Source organism: Sus scrofa, chromosome 15, assembly GCF_054392235.1.
Source record: "Sus scrofa isolate SSC_HxYL_T2T_F1_AM1 chromosome 15, Sscrofa_HxYL_maternal_Yorkshire_Landrace_v2.0, whole genome shotgun sequence".
NCBI classification, from domain to species: Eukaryota; Metazoa; Chordata; class Mammalia; order Artiodactyla; family Suidae; genus Sus; species Sus scrofa.
The window spans coordinates 59,131,138-59,157,219 of record NC_139397.1 but is presented as its reverse complement, the minus strand read 5'-3'; the positions used below and the strand labels follow the sequence as shown (position 1 = coordinate 59,157,219).

General features: G+C 39.5%; 2 protein-coding genes across 13 annotated transcripts in view; one reads left to right on the top strand and one right to left on the bottom strand.

The window, feature by feature from the left end:
* Positions 1 to 11,273, bottom strand: part of TRAPPC11 (trafficking protein particle complex subunit 11) — a 51,090-nt gene extending 39,817 nt beyond the window's left edge. For 8 of the 9 annotated variants that reach the window (XR_014830415.1, XR_014830416.1, XR_014830414.1 and 5 more), the window contains exons 1-5: positions 11,091 to 11,238; positions 8,017 to 8,241; positions 5,470 to 5,639; positions 4,561 to 4,631; positions 3,372 to 3,486 (exon numbers count right to left, since the gene is read on the bottom strand). Coding sequence is in view for 4 of the 9 variants with exons in the window: in XM_003133337.6 (XP_003133385.2) it covers positions 3,372 to 3,486; positions 4,561 to 4,631; positions 5,470 to 5,639; positions 8,017 to 8,220 (560 nt within the window). In the remaining 5 variants the exon portion in view is untranslated. The other variant, XM_085000948.1, reaches the window with a different exon arrangement.
* A 170-nt stretch (positions 11,274 to 11,443) lies between these two features.
* RWDD4 (RWD domain containing 4) lies at positions 11,444 to 25,829 on the top strand. Of its 4 annotated transcripts, none has more exons than XR_014830431.1 (7): positions 11,444 to 11,718; positions 14,660 to 14,740; positions 17,963 to 18,072; positions 18,160 to 18,307; positions 19,490 to 19,607; positions 22,626 to 23,043; positions 23,346 to 25,829. XR_014830431.1 is itself a non-coding variant. In XM_085001052.1 (7 exons), exons 3-7 carry the CDS (start codon positions 18,047 to 18,049, stop codon positions 23,785 to 23,787), a joined length of 375 nt encoding a protein of 124 aa, XP_084857178.1. In that variant the 5' UTR covers positions 11,444 to 11,718; positions 14,660 to 14,740; positions 17,967 to 18,046; the 3' UTR covers positions 23,788 to 25,829. The 4 variants fall into 4 exon arrangements, 3 of the variants coding, with proteins under 3 accessions (XP_084857178.1, XP_084857177.1, XP_084857176.1); XM_085001052.1 differs by having other exon boundaries at positions 17,967 to 18,072; positions 22,626 to 22,675; positions 23,755 to 25,829; XM_085001051.1 differs by having other exon boundaries at positions 17,967 to 18,072; positions 22,626 to 22,814; positions 23,755 to 25,829.
* The last annotated feature ends 253 nt before the right edge of the window (positions 25,830 to 26,082 follow it).

Genomic DNA, 26,082 nt, shown 5'->3' with positions numbered 1-26,082 from the left:
CACTGAAGCTGTCTGCGATTCATCTTTCCCTCTGACCGTCTTGCTACTCCAAGCTCTCTCCTCAGAAGCCAGGTCACTTATGCACCAATGAGAATGCCAGGCACCTTCCCAGGACAGATCACTGTCAGCAGTTGGCTTCTGAGACACAGGAGCAAACACAAGAGAAACAATAATCAAAGATGAACTACACTATTCTTGACTTGAAGAAAGATACGTATGCAGAATAAAAAGGAAAACCATTTTATAATTAAAATCAGTAAAAAATATTCATGTTGAAATACATACTAGTCAGAAATTTAATACTGTAAAACTTCTCTGCAGAACTGAATGCTAGAGTGGGCACAGAGGGAACCTACCTCAACATAATAAAGGCTGCATATAACAAACCCACAGCTAACATCATTGTCAATGGTGAAAAGTTGAAAGAATTCCCACTGAGATCAGAAACAAGACAAGGATGTCCACCCTCACCACTACTCTTCAATATACTTTTGGAAGTCCTAGCCACAGCAATCAGAGAAGTAAAAGAGATAAAAGGAATCCAAATTAGAAAGGAAGAAGTAAAACTATCACTATTTGCAGATGGCATAATATTATACCTAGAGAATCCTAAAGACTTTACCAGAAAACTATTAGAGCTCATCAATGAATTTGGCAAAGTCACAGGATACAAAATTAATACACAGAAATTGACTGCTTTTCTATATACCAACAAAGAAATCAGAAAGGGAAAATAGGGAAGCAATTCCATTTACCATGGCATCCAAAAGAATAAAATACTTAGGAATAAACCTACCTAAAGAGACAAAAGACCTGTACTCTGAAAACTGTAAGACACTGATGAAAGAAATCAAAGATGACACAAACAGATGGAAAGACATACCATGCTCTTGGATTGGAAGAGTTAATATTATCAAAATGACTGTACTACTTAAGGCAATCTACAGATTCAATGCAATCCCTATCAAATTACCAAGGACATTCTTCACAAAACTCGAACAAAATATTTTAAAGTTTGTTTGGAAGCACAAAAGACCCAGAATAGCCAAAGACATCCTGAAAAAGAAAAATGGAGCTGGAGGAATCAGGCTCCCAGACTTCAGACTATACTACAAAGCTACAGTCATCAAAACCATATGGCACTGGCACAAAGACAGAAATATAGATCAGTGGAACAGAACAGAAAGCCCAGAATTAAACCCACGCACCTACAGCCAACTAATCTATGACAAAAGAAGCAAGAATATACAATGGAGAAAAGACAGCCTGTTTAATAAATGGTGCTGCAAAAACTGGATAGCCACATGTAAAAGAATGAAATTAGAATATTCCTTGATACCACACACAAAAATAAACTAAAAATGGATGAAAGATCTACATATAAGACCAGATACCATAAAACTCTTAGAGGAAAACAGGCCAAACACTATCTGACATAAATGACAGCAACATCTTCTCAGATCCACCTCCTAGAGGAATGACAATAAAAACAAAAATAAACAAATGGGACTTAATTAAACATAAAAGTTTACAGGAAACTCTAAAAAAAATGAAGACAACCCACAGAATGGGAGAAGATATTTGCAAATGAATCAACTGATAAGGGGTTTAATCTCCAAAATTTATAAACACCTTCTGCAGCTCCATACCAAAAAAACAACCAATCCCATCAAAAAATGGGCAGAAGATCTAAACAGACAATTCTCCAAAGAAGACATACAGATGGCCAAAAAACACATGAAAAGATGTTCAACACCACTCATTATTACAGAAATGCAAATCAAAACCACTGTGAGGTACCACCTTACACCGTCCAGAATGTTCATCATCAAAAAGTCTACAAACAATAAGTGCTGAAGAGGGTGTGGAGAAAAAGGAACCCTAATACACTGTTGGTGGGATTGTATATTGGTGCAACCACTGTGGAAAACAGTTTGGAGATTCCTCAGAAAATTAAAAATAGATCTACCATTTGATCCAGCGATCCCACTCCTAGGTATCTATCCAGAGAAAACCATGACTTGAAAAGACACATGTGGTATTCCCGTCATGGCACAGTGGAAATGAATCCAACTAGGAACCATGAGGTTTCAGGTTCAATCCCTGGCCTCCCTCAGTGGGTTAAGGATCCAGCGTTGCTGGGAGCTGCGGTGTAGGTCACAGAGATCTTGAGTTGCAGTGGCTGTGGCATAGGCCGGCAGCTACAGCTCCAATTAGACCCCTAGCCTGGGAACCTCCATATGCCATGGGTGTGACCCTAAAAAGACAAAAAAAAAAAAAAAAAAAGAAAGAAAAGACATATGTAGTCCAATGTTCACTGCAGCTCTATATACAATAGCCAAGACATGGAAACAACCTAAATGCCCACTGACAGAGGAGTGGATCAAGAGGATGTTGTACATATACACAATAGAATATTACTCAGCCATAAAAAGGAAGAAATAATGGCATTTGCAGCAACTTGGATGGACCTAGAAATTAAAATGCTAAGTGAAGTCAGTCAGACAATGAGACACCAACATCAGATGCTATCACTTACATGTGGAATCTAAAAAAAGGACACAATGAACTTCTTTGCAGAATAGATACTGACTCACAGACTTTGAAAAACTTATGGTTTCCAATGAGACAGGCTGGGGGGTGGGGGGATGCACTGGGGGTTTGGGATGGAAATGCTATAAAATTTGGTTGTGATGATTGTTGTACAACTATAAATGTAATAAAATTCATTGAATAATTAAAAAAAATAAAAAGAACTGAACACTAGAAAACAATGGACAACAGTCACATAATTGGTGAGAGGATACCATGTATATCACACGCTCTATACACAAAGGCTTATAATGATACTTAAGACATGGTGGAGCTCAGACCTGTCTTAAGTAAATACATCAACACATCACAAATGAAGCAAAACAGAGGCCAGAAATAGAGACACTGTCATATAAAAGGGCACATGGAGTTATTGAAAAGGACAATGGAAAAACATGTATAAATATTTTTAAATGAAGTTGACCTAGATGTACACCTGGTATCAGTGAGATGATGCTAAGTGGTAGTTCAGTATGTATTGTGAGATTACATTTGTATTTGTGTGTTTTGTGTGTGTGTGTATTATAAATGTTACATATATTTGTTCTTATATAAAAAAACATATTCTTGAAGGAACCTTAAGAAATTGTTGATAGTGGTTACCTCAAAGAATTGGGGAAGCTTAAGGAAATAACAAAGATTTTTATTTTCTGATCTCCTCTGTATCACTGGAACTTTTTCCCATTGAATGTAGTTTTTTTAAATGAATAGGTTTAGGCTACTAATATCTCAATACCTAATGAATACTCTAAAGAAAAGTGTTAAAGGCCTTCATTTACCTTATAATATAACCCACAAGGTGGTCCGTATGGGGCAGTACAAACAAAGACTTTCCTGAGAGTTCGCAGGCATTACATAAGGCTGCAGCTCTTTCAGAAGCAATGACGTCTTCCCCTGGTTACAAGTTCCATAAGGAGAGAAAATAATTAATGTATTTTTCTAAAAGAATATTTCCCCAAATCGGGACAATAAGGAAAAAACCCAAACCACTTTCCCCCATGTCTATAGGACCCCTAGGTCCTCAAGAGCACTATGGCGTGCTTAGAAGTTAGGCATGCAGGGAGCTCCCATCATGGCTCAGCAGTAAGGAATCTGACTAGTATCCATGAGGATGCGGGTTCGATCCCTGCCCTCACTCAGTGGGTTAAGGATCCAGCATTGCCATGAGCTGTGGTGTAGGTGACAGATGCATCTCACATGTGGAGTTACTATGGCTCTGGTATAGGACAGTGGCTATAGCTCTGACTCAACCCCTATGGGAACTTCCGTATGTCAGACGTGCAGCCCTAAAAGACAAAAGAAAAAAAGGAAGAAGTTACAGTGTACAGAGCTGTCAGGGGAACACTGGAATTCTCCACTGCGCCAAGATGGGCCAAGTAATGCCAACAGATATACCACATAATTGTTTCAAAAGCCATAACTAAAAATGGAAGCAATAATTCATGAAAGTGGTTCCCAAAACTATTTAAGATGCTTCGAGTTTCAACATAGAAACAAACAAAATATTTTCACTTCTAAAAGTCTGAGATGATAGAAGAAACAAGCATTTAAAACTAAAACATTTCTCACAGGAAATTAGAAATCCTACAGCATTTTTCTTTGCCCTACTTCAAATTAAGAAAACAATATTACACAAAGGATAGAATTTTAAATAGATCTCAGATAAGCAAAAAAAACCCCTCTTTTAAAAAAATCAAGTCAATAACTATTTTGTCAAATGCTATGTGCTGATATGGGGAGGTAAGTGGAACTGGGGAAGCAGGGCTTAAGATTTGCATTCTTTAATGTTTTTAATTTTTTTTTACAATAAGCCATTTATTCATGCATTACTGGTACTTTTTAAAATTAACACATCATCTTTTCCTTAACTGATCGCACAAAAGATTTTAACATTAAAAACTATGTCTCTTGGTAATAAGAATTGGAGGGGTGAACCAATCAATTAGTTGTTAATTAATCTTTTGCTACCTGGAGGCAAAGGGGTTTTCTTCTGAATGAGAACCACTGCAACTTTTGTGTTTCTGCCTTGTAAACTCTGCCTGCAGTGGAAAAATAACAATAAAATTAAGTTGTTTTAATTTAAAAAATGTATTCAAGACTTTCGAAAAGTATAAGCTTGATAATTCAACCAAAAACAGACAAATTTCCATTTAAAAAACCCAAGATTAGGGGAACTCTTTTCCTGCACACATAGAAACATATATGCCACAACAAATTAAATTTTAAATGTATAATTTCACATCAAGCTTCTATTCCTTACAAAAATCTGCCTTAAAAGTTTAGTAACACAACTTTGTAAATCAACTATACTCTAGTAAAAAGTTTTTTTAAAAGTTTAACATATCCTTTACTGTAAAAGTTACACAACTTATTTCTTTATAGTGATACATTATAAAGTAGTCATCCAAAAGAATTAGTATTATGAATTAATAATTACTTAGTAATAGTTCTTAATTACTATGAAACAAATGATAAAGCAAAAAGTGTTTTATGATACTAAACAGCAAATCACTGTATCTTTGAAAAAAAAAAACACTATAAAAGCAAGAAAAAGCATTTGGAAACTCAGACCAATTTGTCTTCCAATTTCTTCATATTGCTTAGCATTATTTAAGTTAACAGTAATGCTACCAGTCATGCAGACTTTTTTTTTTTTTGCTGCACCCCAGCATGCTGAAGTTCCTGGGCCAGGGGTCAAACCCAAGCCACAGAGTGACACAAGCCACAGCAGTGACAACACCAGACCCTTAACCTGCTGTGCCACCAGGGAACTCCAGGACTACTATGATTTTAACAGCAGTCAGCTGCCTGCAATAAAGTCAGTAAACTTCAGATGTGGGTGACTCCACACAGTCAACCTGACAAATGGGACCATACCTGACTATTTCCACTCTGGTCGCACACTCAGACTGCTTCTCTTTCCACTGGGGCTCATCCCAATCCAGTTCATAAAACACAACCACTAGGGCTGGCACCAAATTCAGATGTTTATTCATCCAGCCTGTCTTCAAAATCCCTTTGGGAATGTACCATTCATACGAAGTTCTCTGCAAACACGAGCCAAAGGAGAAGAGATACTTGATTACAAGAGCAGCAAAAACCACCTGGTACTGAGTTTCGGGCATTTTATGTGCATTTATCTCATTCAATATATACACACACTGCATTTTTAAGATGTGGATGTTCAGGATTACAGATCAAGGTAAGAGCTAGCAAGCACTGGAGGTAGAATCTCAACCCTAGAGCTGCCATTTCCATTCAAACAATGACCAAAGCCAAAGCATGTCTAATGATGTCAAGGCTTTCAAATACCTGGAAGTAAAGAGTCCCTTTCCTGCTATCTACCTATATTCCTCACAGTCCCAGTTTCTGTTCTTGTAAAAAGATGCTCAAATATTCTCTAAATCCAATTTGGCTTCATTTGATTCAAAGGACGAAACACGATGGCCCTATAGCTCACTTGTGGGCAAAGGAAAAAAAGGGCAATTCTTAAATACTGGAGGGTAACAACAGTCCCCCGGGGTCAGCCTGAAGCCCGCATCTTGGAAAGGGGACTTGAGAGACGTGTTAGCCCCGCAGAGCCCAGGTGCAGTCTCAGTAACTCCCAAAGCCGCTGCACTGACTCAGACTGCTGCAGCTGACGCTGGTCCAAGGTTTTCTTCACAAGAGGAAAGACAGGACGGGAAGGAAACCCAGCACAAAAAAACCTTGCAGACTCAGAAGAACTGAGAATGGTGAAATGAGAATTCAGGAGAATGAATCCAGTAGGAAAGGGAGTCAGCTACGCTACATCACTGGCCTTTCTTGACAAACACCACATTAAAAAAAAAAAAAGTGTAAAGGTCAGGGGAGCCATGACTCCCACAACTGCAGAGAAAGCTCAGGGTTTCTAGGGCTGCGTATATGAAACTGTGTCTCCAGTATGTGAATCTCAAACACACATGCAAAAGAATCAGCTGGTGACCAATCAACAGGACCTACCCGCCCTGTTTAACCAAGGACAGCCACTAATGACATATTTAATAAACGCCCCAGGTGATGGTGATATACTTGGTCCAGAGACCAGTCGGTGGGAAATACTGCTCTAGAAGTAAAAAAAAAAAAAAAAAAAAAAAAGTGGGCAGTTTATTCTGATCAATGTGTCTTATTAACTGACTTTCAGACCCACCTTGCAAGATTACAATAAATCTTAACCAATATACATAACTTTCTTAAAAAAGTAAATTGACACAAAAAGCACTGTACATAATAAGCTGTTAGTATTAATAAAAACTATCATCAGTATAATTATTATTTTTCCAAGTAAATCAGAGTCTCTACTATGATGTTCACCCTAAAGTCAGTTTTGAACTTAATACCTTTCCTATTCCATTTAGTTTATGCAGACCTTACCCAGGATGGAGACTATGTCTTAATTAAATTTCTTTCTTTCTTTCTTTCTTTTTTTTTGCTTTTAGGGCCACACCCGGAATATAAAAGTTCCCAGGCTATGGGTCAAATTGGAGCTACAGCTGCCGGGCTTACACCACAGCCACGGCAGTGCCAGATCCTTAACCCAGTGAGCAAGGCCAGGGATTGAACCCACATCCTAATGGATCCTAGTGGGGTGTGTTACCCACTAAGCCACGAAAGGAACTCCTTATTTAAATTTCTATCACCAGCCTGTTGCACACTTCCAGGTACCTAACACAGAGCAAGTGTGCAAAATATATGTGTGAAACTGAACCAAACTGCAAAGACTATGGATTCTCTAATGATACCGGCCATGTGAATGAGACCTTCCCTTCAGAGCGGCCTTTGTTAAAATCATGGAGACTTGGTTTTCCAAACAAATTTTTTTAAAAAAGGAAAACCTAGGAGTTCCCATCATGGCTTAGTGGTTAACGAATCCAACGAGGAATCATGAGGTTGTGGGTTCTATCCCTGGCCTTGCTCAGTGGGTTAAGGATCCGGCATTGCCATGAGCTGTGGTGTAGGTCACAGACGCAGCTTGGATCCCGTGTTGCTGTAGCTCTGGCACTACAGGCTGGCAGTTATAGCTCCAATTCGACCCCTAGCCTGGGAACCTCCATATGCTGTGGGAGCAGCCCAAGAAATGGCAAAAAGACCAAAAAAAAAAAAAAAAAAAAAAAAGGAAAACCTAGTCTTGTAGGATAGAAATCATAATAATTATAAAGCAATTATTCCTCTGGGGGGTTAAAAAAAAGTGATTATTAGATACACCTGGCCTGTATTACATATGTGAAAATGCCTAGCACTTTCTTCATGCACCACTGTAACCATATCCCTGATAAACTCAGGGATTTTCCTGCACAGATACAGGAACAAAAAAGATGTACCTACATAAAGAAGGGAAAAGGAGAGAGAGGAAGAGGAAGAAAGAGAGAGAGAAAGAGAGGCACTGTGCAACCATAATGCTGTTACCTTGGGTCTACATTTGGGATACTCGTGGTCACCTGGGAGCACCTTGAAAGAAATTGGTACTCGATCGGCCCTCCGATTGGCACAGAAAGCATCCCAGACGGCTCGATGGACAGCATTATAAACCACATCCAGGCCCGTGAGAGTAACGAAAGCCATAGGCCGACAACATAATTCCACAGGGAAGTCCCACTGTGTAGGGCTCATGTTCAAGGCGTCACAAAAATTCTGAAATGCAAACGTTAACATATTAATAGCTAATTTCTTTTCTTTTTTTCTTTCTTTTTTCCTTTTTGCTTTTTAGGGCTGCACTCACAGCACATGGAGGTTCCCAGGCTAGGGGTGGAATCAGAGCTACTGCTGCAGGCCTACACCACAGACAGAGCGACTGGGGATCCAAGCCACATCTTCACCCTACACCACAGCTCAGGGCAATGCCAGATCCTTAATCCAATGAGCGAGGCCAGGGATCAAACCCACATCCTCACAGATACTAGACGGGTTCGTTTCCACTGTGCCACAATAGAAACTCCAATAACTAATTTCCTATAAGCTCACATCCACATCTAGCATATGAACCTCCACCACTTTAACAACATTACAAAAAGGTTTTGCGTATGTGCAAACTACTGAACAAATAAAAGAGGTGAAATTTTTCATTCCTGAGTTGGACCTATTAAAATTGACTATTGGTATTTAAAAAAAAAAATCTTTCATATTACAAAGCCTTTAATCAACTTTAAGACAAATCAGTATTTTCAGTAACATCTCAAAACGCACTGTACAGAACTTTGGGATGAGCAGACCAAGAAAGCAGGAATGTGCTCAAATTACCTATTACAGTTACAAAGAAAAATAACTATTGACTTACATATATAATAAGTACAACTCTAATTTCTCTGTCTAATTTCTGATTTCCTCAGATATTATAAAATAACAGGCTAATTACTTAAATAACTATGTTTTTTCATTTCTCCACAGTTAATACAAATGTACAATTTAAAGGGAAATCTACAAGGGGAAAAACTAATAATCAATGGAAACCTCTAGAAGGACATGTTTCTACTCTGTCATTATAAACCACATCCAGGCCCATGAGAGTAACAAAAACCATAGGCCAACAACATAATTCCACAGGGAAGTCCCACTATCATAAGGTTCACTTAAAAGGTGATGTTAGTTGGATGGACTGGGATTCTGGGGTTAACAGATGCAAACTAATGCCTCTGGAATGGATTAGCAATGAGATCCTGCTGTATAGCACTGGGAACTATGTCTGGTCACTTATGGTGGAGGACAATGTGAGAAAAAGAATGTATGTATGTATGTGTGACTGAGTTGCTTTGTTGTACAGTAGAAAATTGACAGAACACTGTAAACCAGCTGTATTGGAAAAAATAAAAATCATTAAAAAAAGGGGGGGGTGATGTCCACCAGTATAGCATACAGGACTCAAATACAGTTTCTGTGAAAAGTGAGAAGCACTTCTGCCACCAGCTGATCACCAAAACAGTATTTTTAACTGAAAAGTTAATTTAGGAAAGGCTAATAGGCTTTTCCATATTTAAGTACTGAAGGGAGAATGAGTATTAGATAAAAGGTTTGGAAAGCTTACCAGGACAACAAATGTCCACAGTAGTTAGAAGTTTAAGAATTATTTAAACAGATATTTTGAGGACAGAATTAAGCTTTGAGGGCTAAGGACTGCATGTTCAGAAAAAGAAATATTCTAGTTTGAGGTAATTTGGGAAGTGAAAATAAAAAAGATAGTTAAAACACAATTTGGGTACCAGAGAGTCTAGACAGGGTCCCAAAGGCCCCTTTCCTTTAATAATCTCAGGGGCTCAAGAGAATTAGCTATGGTCTTTGAACGTGGAGTGGAAATAAGGGGAAACAGATATGACTTTTAAGCATTTAAAAATCACAATTTTGCCCAAGAGAAATGTAATATAAACCACATAATTTTAAACTTTCTAGCAGTCATATTAAAGAGAAACAGGAGAAATTAATTTTAATAATATTCTACTTAACCGACATGTCCAAAAACATTATCAATTCAACATTACTATAAAAGTTAATAGCAATATGTTTTACCTCTTTTATGCTAAGCCTTCGAAATCTGGTGTGTACACTCAGAGCACATCTCATTTCAGGCTAGCCTATTCCAAATGCTCAATAGCTACATACTGCTTCTGGCTACTACACCGGATAGTGAAGCTTTAAAATACAGCACCTGTACAAATTTGCCATACGAAAATTTTACCGGAGATTTTTGCCACATTCTACCTTAGAAAGCTTTGTCATTTGAAGTGGCTGCGCCAATTCTTCAGCCAAAAAAATGGGAAGACTATCAGCAAAGGATGAGTGCAAAAACTGTATGGATCTCGATGACAGCCTATGGGAGAAATTTCCAGATCTCCTAGAAGAAACCAGTGAAGCAACCAAGACATGGAAGAAGGTGCGCAAGTAGTAAGTGAACACTCTGGATGGGACATCTTGCAATGCGAAGGAAGTCGCCCGGAAGCTGGCGTGGTCATAAAATAATAAGAAACATTCATAGAAAGAATAACAGATTGCAAAGAAAAGTGACCTAATCAAAGTGGCAGGTTAAAAAAATGCATTAACTATTTTTTAATTAACGGAGGTTCAGAGTGCAGGACACAAGGCCAATAAGGATGGGAATCCAAAGAAGTCCGACTATAAAACGATTAAAAGAGGAACGACAGTTTGGGGCAGGGATGGTAAAACAAAAGCTGATGTTGAGGATGTGAAGCAACAGTCTGACTTAGGAAACGATGCCGTCCCCAGGGTCGCAGAACCCCGCCCAGGTAGTTCCAATGAGCAAAGGCGGAAAGGAAATGCTGCAGCCCTTAAGACAGACGCTTTCTCCTTTCCTTTCCTCCCCCTTAACCCAGGAGGCCCCAGAAACAGGTGCATCTTTTCTTCAAAAACTAAAAAAGAAATGCACTCGTAGACGCTGTAAGAACTCGCAGGCCCCCCAAACCAGCACTGTTAAACTCTAGCTCCCTCCCTCGGCGGTCTCGCCCGGCCCTGCTGATCTCCCGACCCGGACTCACCCAGGCCGCACGCCCGGGCCCGCTGCAGCAGTGGTGGGCCGCCGCCAGCCGGGTGAGGAGTAAGGGGAAAAGGCAAGGATGTCAGAGGACGCCAGAAACCTTGAGACCGCCACCGCCCCAGAGCCAGAGCCAGCACCTCAGACGTCCCAGGGCCCACCTGCGCAGGCACAGGAAGCACTTTCTGAGCCTGAGTGACAGTGCGCTACACCAATCGCCATCCCGGAACTTTACGCTTTTCCGCAAAGCGTAAGAAGACGCTTCATATTTTATAGGAGCAGGAGTTGAGGGCGGGGAGAGAACCAGCCAATAGGAAAAGCCATAAGGAGGAGGCGGGGCCTCTGTCGTTACCGCTCGGAGCCCCTCCTCCCACGCTCCGGCGCCCCAGCTGCCTAGGCTGTCGGGTCCCCTCCCACAGCCCCCAGAAGACTGCTTTGCGTTGCTCAGGGGCCGAGGGCGCGCGTGACTCTCGTACTCAATGTGAAGGGTGTGCCTCCGCAGCCGAGGGCGTAGAAGTGGGGACGCTGCATCCTCGGGGCCGCTGCACTCGCTTTCCCTTCGTTGTCGCGAACTCAGTCCGCCCGGGAGGCACCCCGTGACCGGTGCGATGAGTGCCAACGAAGACCAGGAGGTGAGTCCCGGGCTGGAAGCCCCTTTCCCGCGCAAGCGCGGTTCCCCGGCTGATCCCCGCGCCCCAGCCTGGCACTTGTCCTCGCCCCTGGAGTGAGGGTCTGGCTGGGGTGCCTCAAGTTTACCGGTGTCCTGCGAGGAGAGGCCTGGCTCGCCTCATGGCTAAGGAGTCGCCTCTGTCTTTCCTCCCCCGGCAGTTTTCTGCTTGGCAAACCCTGGTACCCCCAGGTCTCCTGCTAACAAGGACGAGTGTACTTGGTCCGCGATCCCGTACACTTGGCTGGCCTTAAATCCCGCGTGTTGTTTAGCGCGTGTTTTCTGAGTTAGGATCTTTGGAATCTAATGACCTTTAAAATTTAAAATCTGTTGGCTGGTAGAGAAAGTTGAATGAGTTAGGTTTCTGGTGCAGGAAAATGATGACACCAGTGTCTTCTGGCCATATTGTTTGGTGGAATCGTTTAATTTAACCACCTGGTGGTTGTCTAGTGGATACAAAGTCTATTTTGAGCTTACATGTGATACTGGAATTGTGTGGTTTATTTACACTTAGGTATTTTCTTTGAAATGCCCTTTGACATTAAATCATACATTCGAGTTGAAGGGGTCATCTCTAGGGGAACCTTCTAAATTTATAAGGTGTGTAGATGAGAAGGGTCTATAAAGTGATTGCCCCAAGGCACCAGAGTGAGTTTGCGGAAGAATCAGGACTAGAGTCAAAGTAGTTCACTCTGCATTTAGAATATACAACTTGAAAGCTCTTTGACATGATAGATGTCCTGGAATCTCTGGATCAGAAGTTGCCTTTAAAGAAGCCTGACAAGCTGTGGTATCTGAATCCTTCTAGACCATTCTTGCTTGGTGAGTTTCGAAGCTAAGGCGTGGGCAGTTCTTACTGTGAAGCTGGGAGCATATAGTGTAATGTTTCTCCAAGTTTGGCCCATGGACCACTGCCTAGAACCACTTGATGATGGTTGGAAAAACAGACACCTACACTCTACCTGAGATTTGCTGGGTCAAAATTCCTGTATGAGAACCAGGGACCTCCATTTAACAATAAAGTTCCATTCTTCTTCCACAGGGCTGATTTTCAGACACTTAAAGTTCATTTTTATGCCTGGTTTTTCAGATCTCCTCCTTATACTAACTGGTTCTTTAGCTTTTTTCCATTTATTCATTCTATTTAGTCCTTCACTCTTCTGGAATTGTGTGTCTGTGGACAGGTTATAAGTTTATTTATGTTCTGTTTTTAAATTGTGGCATCACAGTTTTCTACACATGGATTTACTGTCAACTAGAACCCTCAAAGTGCTTTATGCAGAGTGGTTTGTCTTTTTTTTATTATTTTTTATTTTTTTATTTTTTGTCTTTTTGCCTTTTCTAGGGCCGCTCCATATGGAGGTTCCCAGGCTAGGGGTCTAATCGGAGCTGTAGCCGCCGGCCTACACCACAACCACAGCAATGCAGGATCCAATCCATGTCTATGGCCTATACCACAGGTCATGGCAACACCAGATCCTTAACCCACTGAGCAAGGCCAGGGATCGAACCCGCAACCTCATGGTTCCTAGTCGGATTCATTAACCACTGAGCCACGCCAGGAACTCCTGGTTTGTCTGTTATCCTCCACTTTGTATGTTTTGGTATCTAAGGACAAGTTCTTCTACTTACCCTGTAAAGTTTCATCTTGTTAGGTTGTTTCTCAAGGGCTTTTTGCATTCTTCTGCCATCAGCATGATTCACTATCCCATCAAATAGTCATCCACAAGTTTGATAGGCCAGTCTTCAGTTTATGTTCCTGTCCAAGTCATTTAATTGAAATATGGGAAAGGATTAAGGACTAAAGGAGCAGCAGTGCATTTTGAGCAAGGTTGTTTGTTCCTGTCTCATCTCAGTTATTCTTGAATCCAGTTTGAATTTATATGTGTGTGTGTGTGTATTTTGTTTTGTTTTGTTTTGTTTCTGTGAAGGTAGCGAGAGAAACCTATGAGGCCTGGCTGAAATCCAGGTAGACTGTTTTGTGTATTTCCCTAATGTCCCAACCCGGTCACCCTCCCTGAGAAGGACTGTGTACACATTCCTTGTCTTTCATATACTTGCCAAGGCTTAGGCGCCACTCCTTACTCTCCTGGGGCCTTACAAACTCCTTCTTGAATGATCTGTCCTAAAATGTTGTCCATGTAGTTCACAGTCACCATCTTTAGTTCGTACAACTAACTAAAGACATGCATGTTTTTGGAAACTAAAATACATACCCAAGTACAGCCTTTCTTCTTTATCTTTTCTTAGGTATTTGTCAGTAATCACAAGAGTGATTGGGTCTCCTCATTTGTAAGCCCACAGTGTTCTGAGAAATACTTCCAGTCAAGGATTGCTGGTTACATATTTTCTCTTGTAGTCTTTTTTCCCATCTTAGATAGAAACTTGTCAGCTCTTTTCTAACTACCATTTTGAAAAGTTCTTTTTATTGTCTCTAAGTCTTTTTTCAAGTTTTGTATCATTCTGTAGTAGGCATTACAAATGTAAATAATATACGTAAATAATGGGGAACTACTGAGTTTCATATTTCTCTGCAAGCTTAATATTAATACTCTTTCTGCCCCAGACAGAGCAAAAGGGCACAGGCTCTGGAGTTGCTTTAAACTGAATCTTACTTTCCTCCATGGTAGGAAGGAGAAAATAATAAGATCTTCTTCACAGGAGTGATTTAAGAATTAAGCAAGGTAATCCCCTGTAAAATGCTTCACGGTGCTTGGCACATGGTGATCAAGTCAAGATTATCATTGTGACGTGTTAGTATATGCACAAGTGTTAGAAACATTGAAGGCCATGTAAGTTAGTCAGGTTATATGTGGTTTGAGTGGGCTCGAATCAGAAACAACAGACTCTTTGTTTCTAATCCATTTATATGACTAAACCACGCTCACTTGATTCCTTTCTTTCAGATGGAACTGGAGGCATTGCGTTCCATTTATGAAGGAGATGAAAGTTTCCGGGAATTAAGTCCAGTTTCATTTCAATATAGGGTAAGACCTGGCATGAGCAGGAGCTTTTACTGCTTTGTTGGGAAAGACTAAAGTTGCTTTTTAAAATGCTAGTTTAGTTCTATTGGTTTATTTATATATTTTGCTTTTTAGGGCCACACCTGGCATATGGAAGTTCCCAGGCTAGGGGCTGAATCAGAGCTGCAGCTGCCAGCCACAGCAACTCAGGATCCGAGCCGTGTCTGCAACCTAAACCATGGCTTATGCTAATGCCGGATCCTTAACCCATTGAACGAAGCCAGGGATCTTACCTGCATCCTCATGGATACTAGTCAGTTTTGTTTCCACTTCGCCACAACAGGAACTCCCTAGTTTGTTTTTTTAATTTGGTGGTGTGCATTTATTATGTCTTTGGATTTGCTGAAACATTTAAATGAAAACTCATCGCCATGACAGCCATTATTTTTAACCTTTGAAAACTTAATTCAGAAACTTTTAAAAACTAAGATAAACATATTTTTATTGCGACAGAATTATAAAATGTTAGAAATGGAAGAAACATTGGAAATTATGTGGTTTTACCTTCCAATCTTAAAGGTAACTTCTCTCAGTCCTAACTTCCTAAGCTCCCACAGCTGATACTGATAAATATTAGGATTAAAATCCAGGTCTCTGTTCCGAGTCTAGCATTCTTTTTATTACCCTATAATTTAGTCAAGAAAAGTTGATGTTCTATGTTATCAATATATGTGAATATTTTTTTACATATGTGAAATGTTGATTTTTCTTTAAAATAAAGGTAGCTTATAACTCTTTTTCAACAAGAAGCAGAACCAGTATTTTATTTAGTAAATAAATAACAGCCCATTCATCCAAACGATTTTAAGTAATCGTGGGTGGTTGAGGAAAGTATTTTGTAGATTTATGAGAGACTTAACAGTTATTAACATTGTCACCATTTAAGATAAATTGAGGGGTTCCCACTGTGACACAGTGGGATCGGAGGCGTCTCTGGAGTGCCAGGGTGCAGATTTGATCACCAGCCCAGCACAGTGGGTTAAAGGATCCGGCATTACCGCAGCTGCAGTATAGGTCTCAACTGCAGCTTGGATCTGATCCCTGGCCCCGAGGAACTCCCTATGCCACAGGGTGACCAAAGAAGAAAAAATAAATAAAATAAATTGAGAAATGGTCCTTATGCACGATTGTTATTGACTTCACAGGAAGTAAATCCTTTATAGTTATTTCCTTTAGAAACTCCCCTCTCTGCTCAGCGCTTCTCAATTCCTTTTCAAGCTCCAGAATTCTTACACCATTCCACTTATGTAATGACAAAGAGACTTTTAATGGCCAAAGTTAACTGTGAAGTTAAGCCCTAGGCCCTTCTATTTGAATACAGCCTCCTCCCCAGACTTCCCCAGCCAAGGCCACTCTCCCCCAGCAAGTGGGAGAGCCCTCTACACTTTGCTGAATGTCTGTGTTGACACCAGCAGGTACTCATGGAGCACAGCTTCCAGGCTGCTGCAGGACATGTGTGTCCTATCTGATGGACACTGCTGTGACCCGTAGGATAGTTTACTCATAAATATTTAAGACCCTTCATGATGTCTGCAGTTTACTTTCATATGGTTCAACAAAAAACCAAAGGGAGAAAATCCCATACATTGGGGAAGGTTTGTTGATCCGGTAGTAAAGCGGAAGAAAGAGAAGGTAGGTGGACTAAAAGGTATGTGGTGAAGAAGATACATATCAGTGAGTGTTCATTGGTCTATTCCAGTTTTTCTATAATATTAAGTATAAAAAAGCTGGAGAAAGCAGTTTTTCTGTAATATTAAGTATAAAAAAGCTGGAGAAAGCAAAAAAAAAAAAAGGCATCTTTAAATAATTCAGGTCAAATAAGGAGTCAAAAGATAGGAAATTTGAATTATAAAATAAATAAGTCCCGGGGATATAATGTACATCATGGTGACTTAGTTAATAATGGCCTGTTATGTATTTGACAGTTGCCAAGAGAGTAGACCTTAAAAGTTCTCATCACAAGGGGAAAAAAACTGTAACTGTGTGGTGATCAATGTTAACTAGACTTACTGTGGTGATCATTTTGCAATATATACAAATATTGAATCATTATATTGTCTACCCAAAACTAATATAATGTATGTTAGTTATACCTCAACAAAAGAATAAAGAAAAAGAAAAAAACTTACCCAAAAGTCGCTGTCCAGGGAGTTCCCTTCATGGCTCAGTGGGTTAGTTGATGTCTTATATTTGTCCTCAGAAAGCTTTGATGAAACAAAAAATAATGGACGTAGTCTTGGTGCTGGAAAAAGCTGGAGGCTGGCCAGAGAGACAGGCCATGGACATCAGCTAAAGCTGTTAAAACAGAGTAGGAATGAATTGAGGGTCAGCCTCCATTTATACTGCTCTCACTGTCTCGTGGGTCTTATCCCATACCCCTGAACTTCTCAAAATAGTACACTTCTAATCTGACCACAAGCATTGGAAGGAATTCATCATTTCATTTTATTTATTTATTTTTATTTTTTGTTTTTGGCTACTTAATATGTCCTCTTTTGGAGAAGTATTTGTTTAGATCCTTTGCCCATTTTTTTGTTTGTTTGTTTGTTTGTTTTTCGTCTTTTTGGTATTTCTTGGGCCGCTCCCACGGCATATGGATTTTCCCAGGCTAGGGGTCCGATCGGAGCTGCAGCCACCGGCCTACGCCAGAGCCATAGCAACGCGGGATCCAAGCGATCCAAGCCGCGTCTGCAACCTACACCACAGCTCACGGCAACGCCGGATCGTCAACCCACTGAGCAAGGGCAGGGACCGAACCCGCAACCTCATGGTTCCTAGTCGGATTCGTTAACCACTGCGCCACCGCGGGAACTCCGGAATTCATCATTTTAAAGATGATGATTGGAGAACAGACTTGTGGTTGCCGAGGGGGAGGGGGAGGGAGTGGGATGGACTGGGAATCTGGGGTTAATAGATGCAAACTATTGCCTTTGGAATGGATAAGCAATGAGATCCTGCGTATAGCACTGGGAACTATGTCTAGTCACTTATGATGGAACATGATAAAGTGAAAAAAGGAATGTATATATGCATGGATGACTGAGTCACTTTGCTGTACAGTAGAAAATTGACAGAACACTATAAACCAGCTATAATGGAAAAAATAATCATTTAAAAAATAAAGATCATAATTTAATATTGTCTCTGTATTTCTTTTTACAAGTCTAAGAGTTCCCTTTTTTTCAGATAGGTGAAAACGGTGATCCGAAAGCCTTTTTAATAGAGATTTCCTGGACAGAAACCTATCCCCAGACCCCTCCAATCATATCTATGAACGCCTTTTTTAACAACACCATGTAAGTATTGTTTTGTTTTCATTAGGGTTTTCTGGTCACTCTCTCTTTTACTTTTCTCTTAGCAGTATATTTCTCGTGCTTTTCTAGATCATCAGCTGTAAAGCAGAGCATCTTAGCCAAGTTACAGGAGGCAGTGGAAGTTAATCTCGGGACTGCCATGACGTACACGTTGTTCGAATACGCCAAGGACAATAAGGAGCAGTTCATGGAGAATCACCATCCCATTCATTCTGCTGTGAGCCAGGCATTTGTTTTTGCCACACTTTGTTTATTCGGGTTTAACTCTGCTAGTAATTCATTTTTACTAGTTATTATTTTTTTTAATTGGAAGGAGACTGTGTTAGGTTTAAAAAGAGAGTTACGTCCGAGTTAAGACCATGAATTTTAGATTTCTTAGTGTGTGTTTATCTTTAAAAATGGAATTATATTCTCTAGACTTTACCCTTTGCATAAGATTAGAATGCTTCATGTGCCCACCAAAACAAAGATATGTAAAACTAAATTTTTTTTTTTTTGGCCAGGCCTGCAACATCTGGAAATTCCTGGGCTAGGGATTTGGATCAAAGCTGCACCTCAGCAGTGACCTGAGCTACAGCAATGACAATGCTGGATATTTAGCCACTAGGCCACCAGAGAATTCCTGTTTTTTCAAATTTATTTAATATCTTCACAAAGCTCAGAGCATTCCTATGTAGTGCTGAAATACATATGAAATTACATACTTTCTCCTTGAGGCTTATTTAATTGTAAGTAAGCCTGCCACAATTCAATTTGAAGATGTTGCAGCTTAAGGAGCCTCTGTTAAATAGGAAAAGAAAATGGTTATATTTCTAGAATTATTTTAGGAAATAATCATCCTTTATGACCTTAAGTAGGTGTGTGTTGGACCCCTTTGCACTACATTGTGCACTGACAGACTTTCAGTCGTCAGTATCAGTTGAGTTTTGTCTATGAACCAAAGATCATGAATAGTCCTGGCATCCACCTTTCCAGCAGAGTCCAGGCAGATGCTGAGAGGCAGCTGGAGAAGCAGTGGCGAGTGGCAGCTCGATCTCTGGTGTAGGCACAGATGGTTTTTCTAAAGACATATTTAAACTTTCAAATACTAGCAAATGAACTGAATTATAAAATTACCTTGGCACTTCAGAGCTTAAGCATAATGCTGACATCAGACCTTCTTCCTCAGGGACCTGGTTCTAGCAGTGTAACTAATATCATATCCCTTAATGTGAACTTTGAGGAGAGTGAAACCAATAATGGGCTAAAGTCACCTGATCTAATAAATGAATATAATAATAAAGGATTCTGCTACTTCACACACTTAAAAATTGTTAACTTATTGCAGGTTGTAGCCATATGTAGTATAATTTAGTAAGTTTTAAGGCTTGAGTCCAAGAATTATTTCTTTTTTTCCTAGACATCCATAAGCAATATCATCTCAACTGAAGCTCCAAACACAGCCCCATCCAGTAAGAAAAAAGACAAAAAAGAACAACTTTCAAAAGCCCAGAAACGTAAGCTAGCAGATAAAACAGGTTTGTGTTACTTTTTTTTCTTTTATAACGTATGTAACCATGTTTCTTTTTGATGTGACATGGATGCTTAATAGCAGTTATTTAGATTGAGAAGATTAGTTCTCTATGGTCTATTCTTGGAACATTTGGATCAGCGACTATTTTAGGTCACAGACGTATACTGAAAATATTTATTACTCCTTTTACCACAAGAGATAAACATTTGAGAAGAAGTTAACCGAGTGGCAGAGTAACTATGAATGAGTCTTGAGACTGTGGGACATTAGAGTAGTGAACAAATGTGTGTTCCACTGGTACCTTCTCAGACATGTCCAAATTGTTTACCTTTATGACAGATAAGTATATTGAAGTTTTTTTGAAATACACTTCTAATTTGAGGTGAAGCCTGGTATACCATTAGATCTTCACACAATAAATAATTTAATGCTTTTGTCTATAGTTGACTTTATTCTTACATCAGTGAGATTTAAGAATACATATTTGATTTTTTTTTTTTTTTTTTTGTCTTTTTGCCTTTTCTTGAGCCACTCCTGTGGCATATGGAGGTTCCCAGGCGAGGGGTCTAATCGGAGCTGTAGCCACCGGCCTACGCCAGAGCCACAGCAACTCAGGATCGGAGCCGTGTCTGAGACCTACACCACAGCTCACGGCAACGCCAGATCCTTAACCCACTGAGCAAGGCCAGGGATCGAACCCACAACCTCATGGTTCCTAGTCAGATTCGTTAACCACTGCGTCATGTCAGGAACTCCCTTGATCCCTTTTTTTAATTTAATCTAAAACTTTGCAAATTGACATTAATCTGACTTTTTTCCCTCTTAAGGAAAATATTATCATATGTGCATTTATGCATTTATGTACATATACATGTGTGTACCTAGGTCTGTGTGTGTGTGTTATTGGTATAAGGGTACAAGCTGCCCTTTATTAGAAGAACTGACCCTTTTACTTTGGTGAAAAGATTTAAAATAATGCCCTTTCTTTTATAAAGTGATGGTAGTTTTTTGGTTGTTTATGTTTTGTTTAATGGTATTTGTGGTGGGATAAAAAGAGAGCAACCTGTGTTGGCCCTCAGAATACATTTTTTAAATTGTGATGGTTTATGAAATAAAAAATCTGAGAATCCGGAGTTCCCATCATGGCGCAGCGGAAACGGATCTGACTAGGAACCATGAGGTTGTAGGTTCAATCCCTGGACTCGCTCAGTGGGTCAACCATCTGGCATTGCTGTGAGCTCTGGTGTAGGTCGCAGACTTGGCTCAGATCCCATGTTGCTGTGGCTGTGGTGTAGGCTGGCAGCTATAGCTCCTATTAGACCCCTATCCTGGAACCTCAATATGCAGCTAGTGTGGCCCATAGAAGAAAAAAAAAAAAAGGCAAAAAATTAAAATAAAAAAAACTTAAAATCTGAGAATCCATTAAGTCTACTGACAGCATCCAAGGATAAACAACAGAAGCAGTAAATTGTAGCCATTACAGTCTGTGTTTTTTAGAATTTTGGTTCTTTTCTTTTTGGATGTTTAGCATTTATGTTAGTTCGTTACCTCTTATTTTCATCCATAGTGACCTGTGGTCAGTCCCTTTGATTAGTATCTCCCTACCTCCCTTTCCTTGATGATAGCCACCTTATCATCCTGTAATTTTGGTATAGGAGCTTATGACTTGAGACTTGCATTCCAAATAAAGCTTTAATGGGACAATCATGGCACTATGGGTAAGTTTTAGTTACCAGCATTGCTGATCTGTCCCCATGCCCCTTATAACCAGTAACCAGTGAGATAAGATTCTAACTGGCATGAAGGGGAAAGAACCATTAGCACCTAAAACTGAGTTCCAGTGATCCTGCTTTTCTCCTGTAAGAATCACAGGGTTAATTTTTGTTTCTCTTACTATAAAATTAGTGTACCTGGAGTTCCCATCATGACTCAGCAGTAATGAACACGACTAGTATCTGTGAGGACAAGGGTTCAATCCCTGGCCTCACTCAGTAGGTTAAGGATCCTGTGTTGCCATGAGCTGGGGTGTAGGTCACAAACAAGGCTCAGATCCCACATTGTTGTGACTGTGGTGAAGGCGGGCAGCTGCAGCTCTGATACAACCCCTAGCCTGGGAACTTCCATATCTTCCATATACCGGGGATATGACCCTAGAAAAGATAAAAATAAATAAATAAATAAATAAATAAAAAGTGTACCTGATTTGAATGTAAATTTTCAGGATTTCATAAAATGAGACATATAGATACATCAAGCAAAGAGAAAAAATCAAACAATTTTAAATTGAAAAATTTTTAGATTGCATTTAGTAAACTGTTCTTCAAATTTCAATATTCTATTAAAAGAGTGGAATTACTTCATAAACTGTAAATTGTTACAGCTCCAATTTGACCCCTAGCTGGGAACCTCCATATGCCCTAAAAAAGCCAAAATAAATAAATAAAAAGATTGAGCTTTCTTTGAAGCACTCACAACAGATTAAAGCCCTGATTAAAGAAAGTCGGATTAAATAATGGATATTTTATTGGAGCAAAGCAGTTAATAATAAGTTGTCTGGCCTCCTGTTAGGTTTGAAGGCAGACATTTGTTGCGAAGGCCTCTTGTCTCCAGCCTGCTTCTTTGTGTGAACGCTAACCCTGGAAACAGCAAACTGACACAACTTCTTATTTCCATAAGCAGTGAAATTGTGCAAAAGCATAAAACTAAGACACTGATTAGCTCTTTTTCCAGGCATTACCAGCTCACCTCCATATTTTATCCTCACTATCAGGTTTTGTCTTGAATGAAAACAGGGTAAATGTGAAAAGAGGTACACCTGAAATACTTTGCAAGTATCCCCAGGAGAACAGTGCTTGCGGTTCACAATGATGGTAAACTACTTTTCCAACTTAATAATAAGTTGGAATAATAAGTGATTTAAATCTTTAACCCATTTGTTGTAGAGAATAGTATATGAAATCTTCCTGAAATTTAAATGTCATTGATTGGTCTTAGAAATAAAGTTACTGTTTTTATCCTCTAGATCACAAAGGAGAACTTCCTCGAGGATGGAACTGGGTTGATGTGGTGAAGGTATATAATATTTATAATCCAGTCTTCAAAAAATTGTTACAATCATTGCCTTCTAATAACAAAATTTGTATCTTCTATTTTCTCCCCGTCAACCTTTGGATTTTACGTGGATGTCTGTTTCCTTTTTCACATTCAGCATGTAAGTATTTTTGAAATATCCTTTACATTTTTCTCTTCCCAACACCCTCAGTTTTAGGTTTTCTTTTTTTTGAACAATGGAAAACTGTAGAAATGAGTTTTAATACAGTAAAAGATGTCTGTTGAAATACCTCTTAAGAGTGGATGAACTTAAATATGACTGTTGACAATAGGGAATTTTCAGAACCAAGTCATGAAAAGGAGTGCTTTGATCTCTTAGTAGAAGTTTAGTATTTTTTTTGTTTTTTTTTTGTTTTGTTTTTTTTTTTTTTGTCTTTTTGCTATTTCTTTGGGCCGCTTCCGCGGCATATGGAGGTTCCCAGGCTAGGGGTCTAATCGGAGCTGTAGCCACCGGCCTACGCCAGAGCCACAGCAATGCAGGATCCGAGCCGTGTCTGCAACCTACACCACAGCTCACGGCAACGCCGGATCTGTTAACCCACTGAGCAAGGGCAGGGACCGAACCCGCAACCTCATGGTTCCTAGTCGGATTCGTTAACCACTGCGCCACGACGGGAACTCCGAAGTTTAGTATTTTTTAGGGCAAACCCTAAAATGTAGTTTCCCACCATTGTCAAGAAAGATTTTCTATTTTTGTTGTTTAAAATTGCTTACTTTCCACTTGGAATTTTTTGCCGATTTCTCTCCGTGTTTTTCTTGCATTACTCATCAACTGATCTTTAACGCAGTGCATTCATTCCCCGTGTGAGACGTCACACAGTGAGGTTATGTTTTCAAAGAATCCTGTTCAAAGTAGCTGAGCCTGAAGTTGGGAGGTAGTTGCATATGGTGAAAGCCGTAGGTGGTGCAGGTTACTTGAACCTTGTTGCCTTTTGTTCTATTAACTGTAAATGTTTGCTTTTGCTATTAAGTGGAAATCAGGAACTCACCTACTATGACAGCTTAAACTCATTGAACATTTCTCTCCTCTTTTTTTATAGTTAAGCAAAACTGGCTCTAAAGATGATGAATAGTTCTTGGAATTTGAGACGAGGGAAGCGCATCCCTTAAAAAATAAACGGGGTTCAGAATCTTTCATTACTCTTTTCTGGAATTGAGGTGACTTTTTATAAAACAATTTTTTTGTATGTTTCTTATGTAAAAAGAAATGTTTTAAGCTGAACGTTCATGAAGAGATCTGGTTGTGTTAAATTATTTTCACAAACTTGCCTTAATAAAAGGTGAACATTACTACTGTTTAGTATGCTCTGGAAGCCAGTTGGGCTTTGTAAATGGGCACATATGAGCAATTATAAATAATGTGCTAATTTATATAATCTGATTCTAGTGGATGTGGTTTTTTTAAAGGAATATGAAGCCCTTTTCAGTGCTCATCTCGATGGAGGGAATTCTGAGTGAGCAGTGAGTCCAGCATGTGATCCATGTCAGTAGGCTTCTCGTCTTTTAAGTCCTCATCTGTTCTTTCTCTTAATGACTGAAGCATAAATTGCTTCAGAGAAATTTAAATACTAGAATTTGAACTTTATACATACTATTTGTAGTTCCTTTTTATTTTTCAAGGGTGAACTGCTTTTTAATAAATGAGTATTTGTTTATCCATTTCTCTTGGTTTGGGTCATGACGTTTGATCACAGAGCTTTCATGGTATGTGGAAGAGGAGAAAGAAAAAAACCCAAATCTGCCAAATACATTAGAAAGCATTTGAACAGAAGTGCTGTTTCCTATTTAAAACATTTCTCTTTGCTACATATACCAAGGTGGGGATAAAAGATGCCTTAATATTTAATTTTTTATGTTACTAGAGACAGTGGTTTTAATAAATTCCTATTTATCTGTCATTGTATATTTTTAGTTGTTTGGTAACAGTTCTTCTAAACGTTTTAATAGAAAATCATATTTCAAGCCACGTTTGTTTTCGAGTATCCAAATATATGTCTCAGGAGTTCCCACTGTGGTGCGTGGAAACGAATCTGACTAGGAACCATGAGGTTTTGGGTTTGATCCCTGGCCTTGCTCAGTGGGTTAAGGATCTGGCGTTGCCATGAGCTGTGGTGTAGGTCGAAGACTTGGCTAGGATCTAGCATTGCTGTGGCTGTGGTTTAGGCCGGCGGCTACAGCTCTGGTTAGATCCCTAGCCTGGGAACCTCCATATGCCATGTGTGTGGCCCAAAAAAAGCAAAAAAACAAAAACAAATATATGTCTCAGCCCAAATGGACATAGAAGTCTTTTAAATGCTGAAGCTATAGTACATGCTTAATTATTTTTTAAGTCATTCATAGAGGAAACTGTTAGTGTAGTGTTATCAGGAAGTTATTGATGTGTATGTGTGGTTTATGGTGATTCTGTATGTGCTCCCAGCTTCAAAAACCCTTAGAACTACTGTTGTGGTGTCTGGAAGGGTCAGTTGTTGGTTCTTCAAATTATACCTGTGCAGCCTGGGTCTGAGTTTTTAAAGAATATTTAACTAAGAGGTTTCCTTAGCAAAAGGAAGTTTGAGTTGTATCCTGGGTTTTTGCTAGGTTAACATTGGCTTCAGTTAAATCGTTTGAATTATAAAGTAAGTATAATTACGGTGAAGAACTTCAGTCTCATTTTTAAATGCTGAATCCCATTTTATTTCTTGAATTAATGGTAGGTCAAAATTCAGGACCCCTGGAATATGCCAGCTTTGGTTTGGGGGTTGTGTGTGTTTTTGTTATGTTGATTTGTTTGCCTGATTTTTAACGAAACTGAAACCACTAGATCTGCCAGTGGAGGAAAATGCTTTGCTCTGAAGATTCTGCAATTGTTCAGGTGTATCGTGGTTCATAGATTACAAAGAATAATGCTAGTTAAATGCCAATGAACTATTTTTACTCTTTTTATATGAAATGTACAAAATTTGGGGGGTGATGGTGGCAGTGGTGCCTCTTATACTACCTGATGTAAAACACTTGAACGTTCCCATCAATATTGCCATCATCTGTTTAATACTCCCAGTATATTTTCTCAAAGTCTGTTTACTTAAAATTGTATGGAATGACATAATAAGCAATAAAATCTGAATTACACACAGTGATTTTTCTACATGTTTTGTTTGGCATCACTTGAGAGAGAATTGTTGGTTTTATAGCTTTGCACGGACTTAGGGTGCACGATGTACCATCCTGCTAGAAACTGTTCAAAATGTTGGACTAAAAAAAAAAAACTTTTTAAATGAGCTGATGAGGGAGTTCCCGTTGTGGCTCAGCGATAAGGAACCCAACTAGGATCCATGAAATTGCAGGTTCTATCCCTGGCCTTGCTTAGTGGGTTAAGGGTCCAGTGT

What these genes read in the sequence shown, in the direction of transcription:
- RWDD4 (XM_085001050.1), top strand. Translation starts at nt 11,695, where the DNA reads ATGAGTGCCAACGAAGACCAGGAG. An exon ending in GTGCCAACGAAGACCAGGAG is followed by an intron (nt 11,719 to 14,659) that starts GTGAGTCCCGGG and finishes CCTTTCTTTCAG; the next exon opens with ATGGAACTGGAGGCATTGCG. An exon ending in TAAGCTAGCAGATAAAACAG is followed by an intron (nt 19,608 to 22,625) that starts GTTTGTGTTACT and finishes TTTATCCTCTAG; the next exon opens with ATCACAAAGGAGAACTTCCT.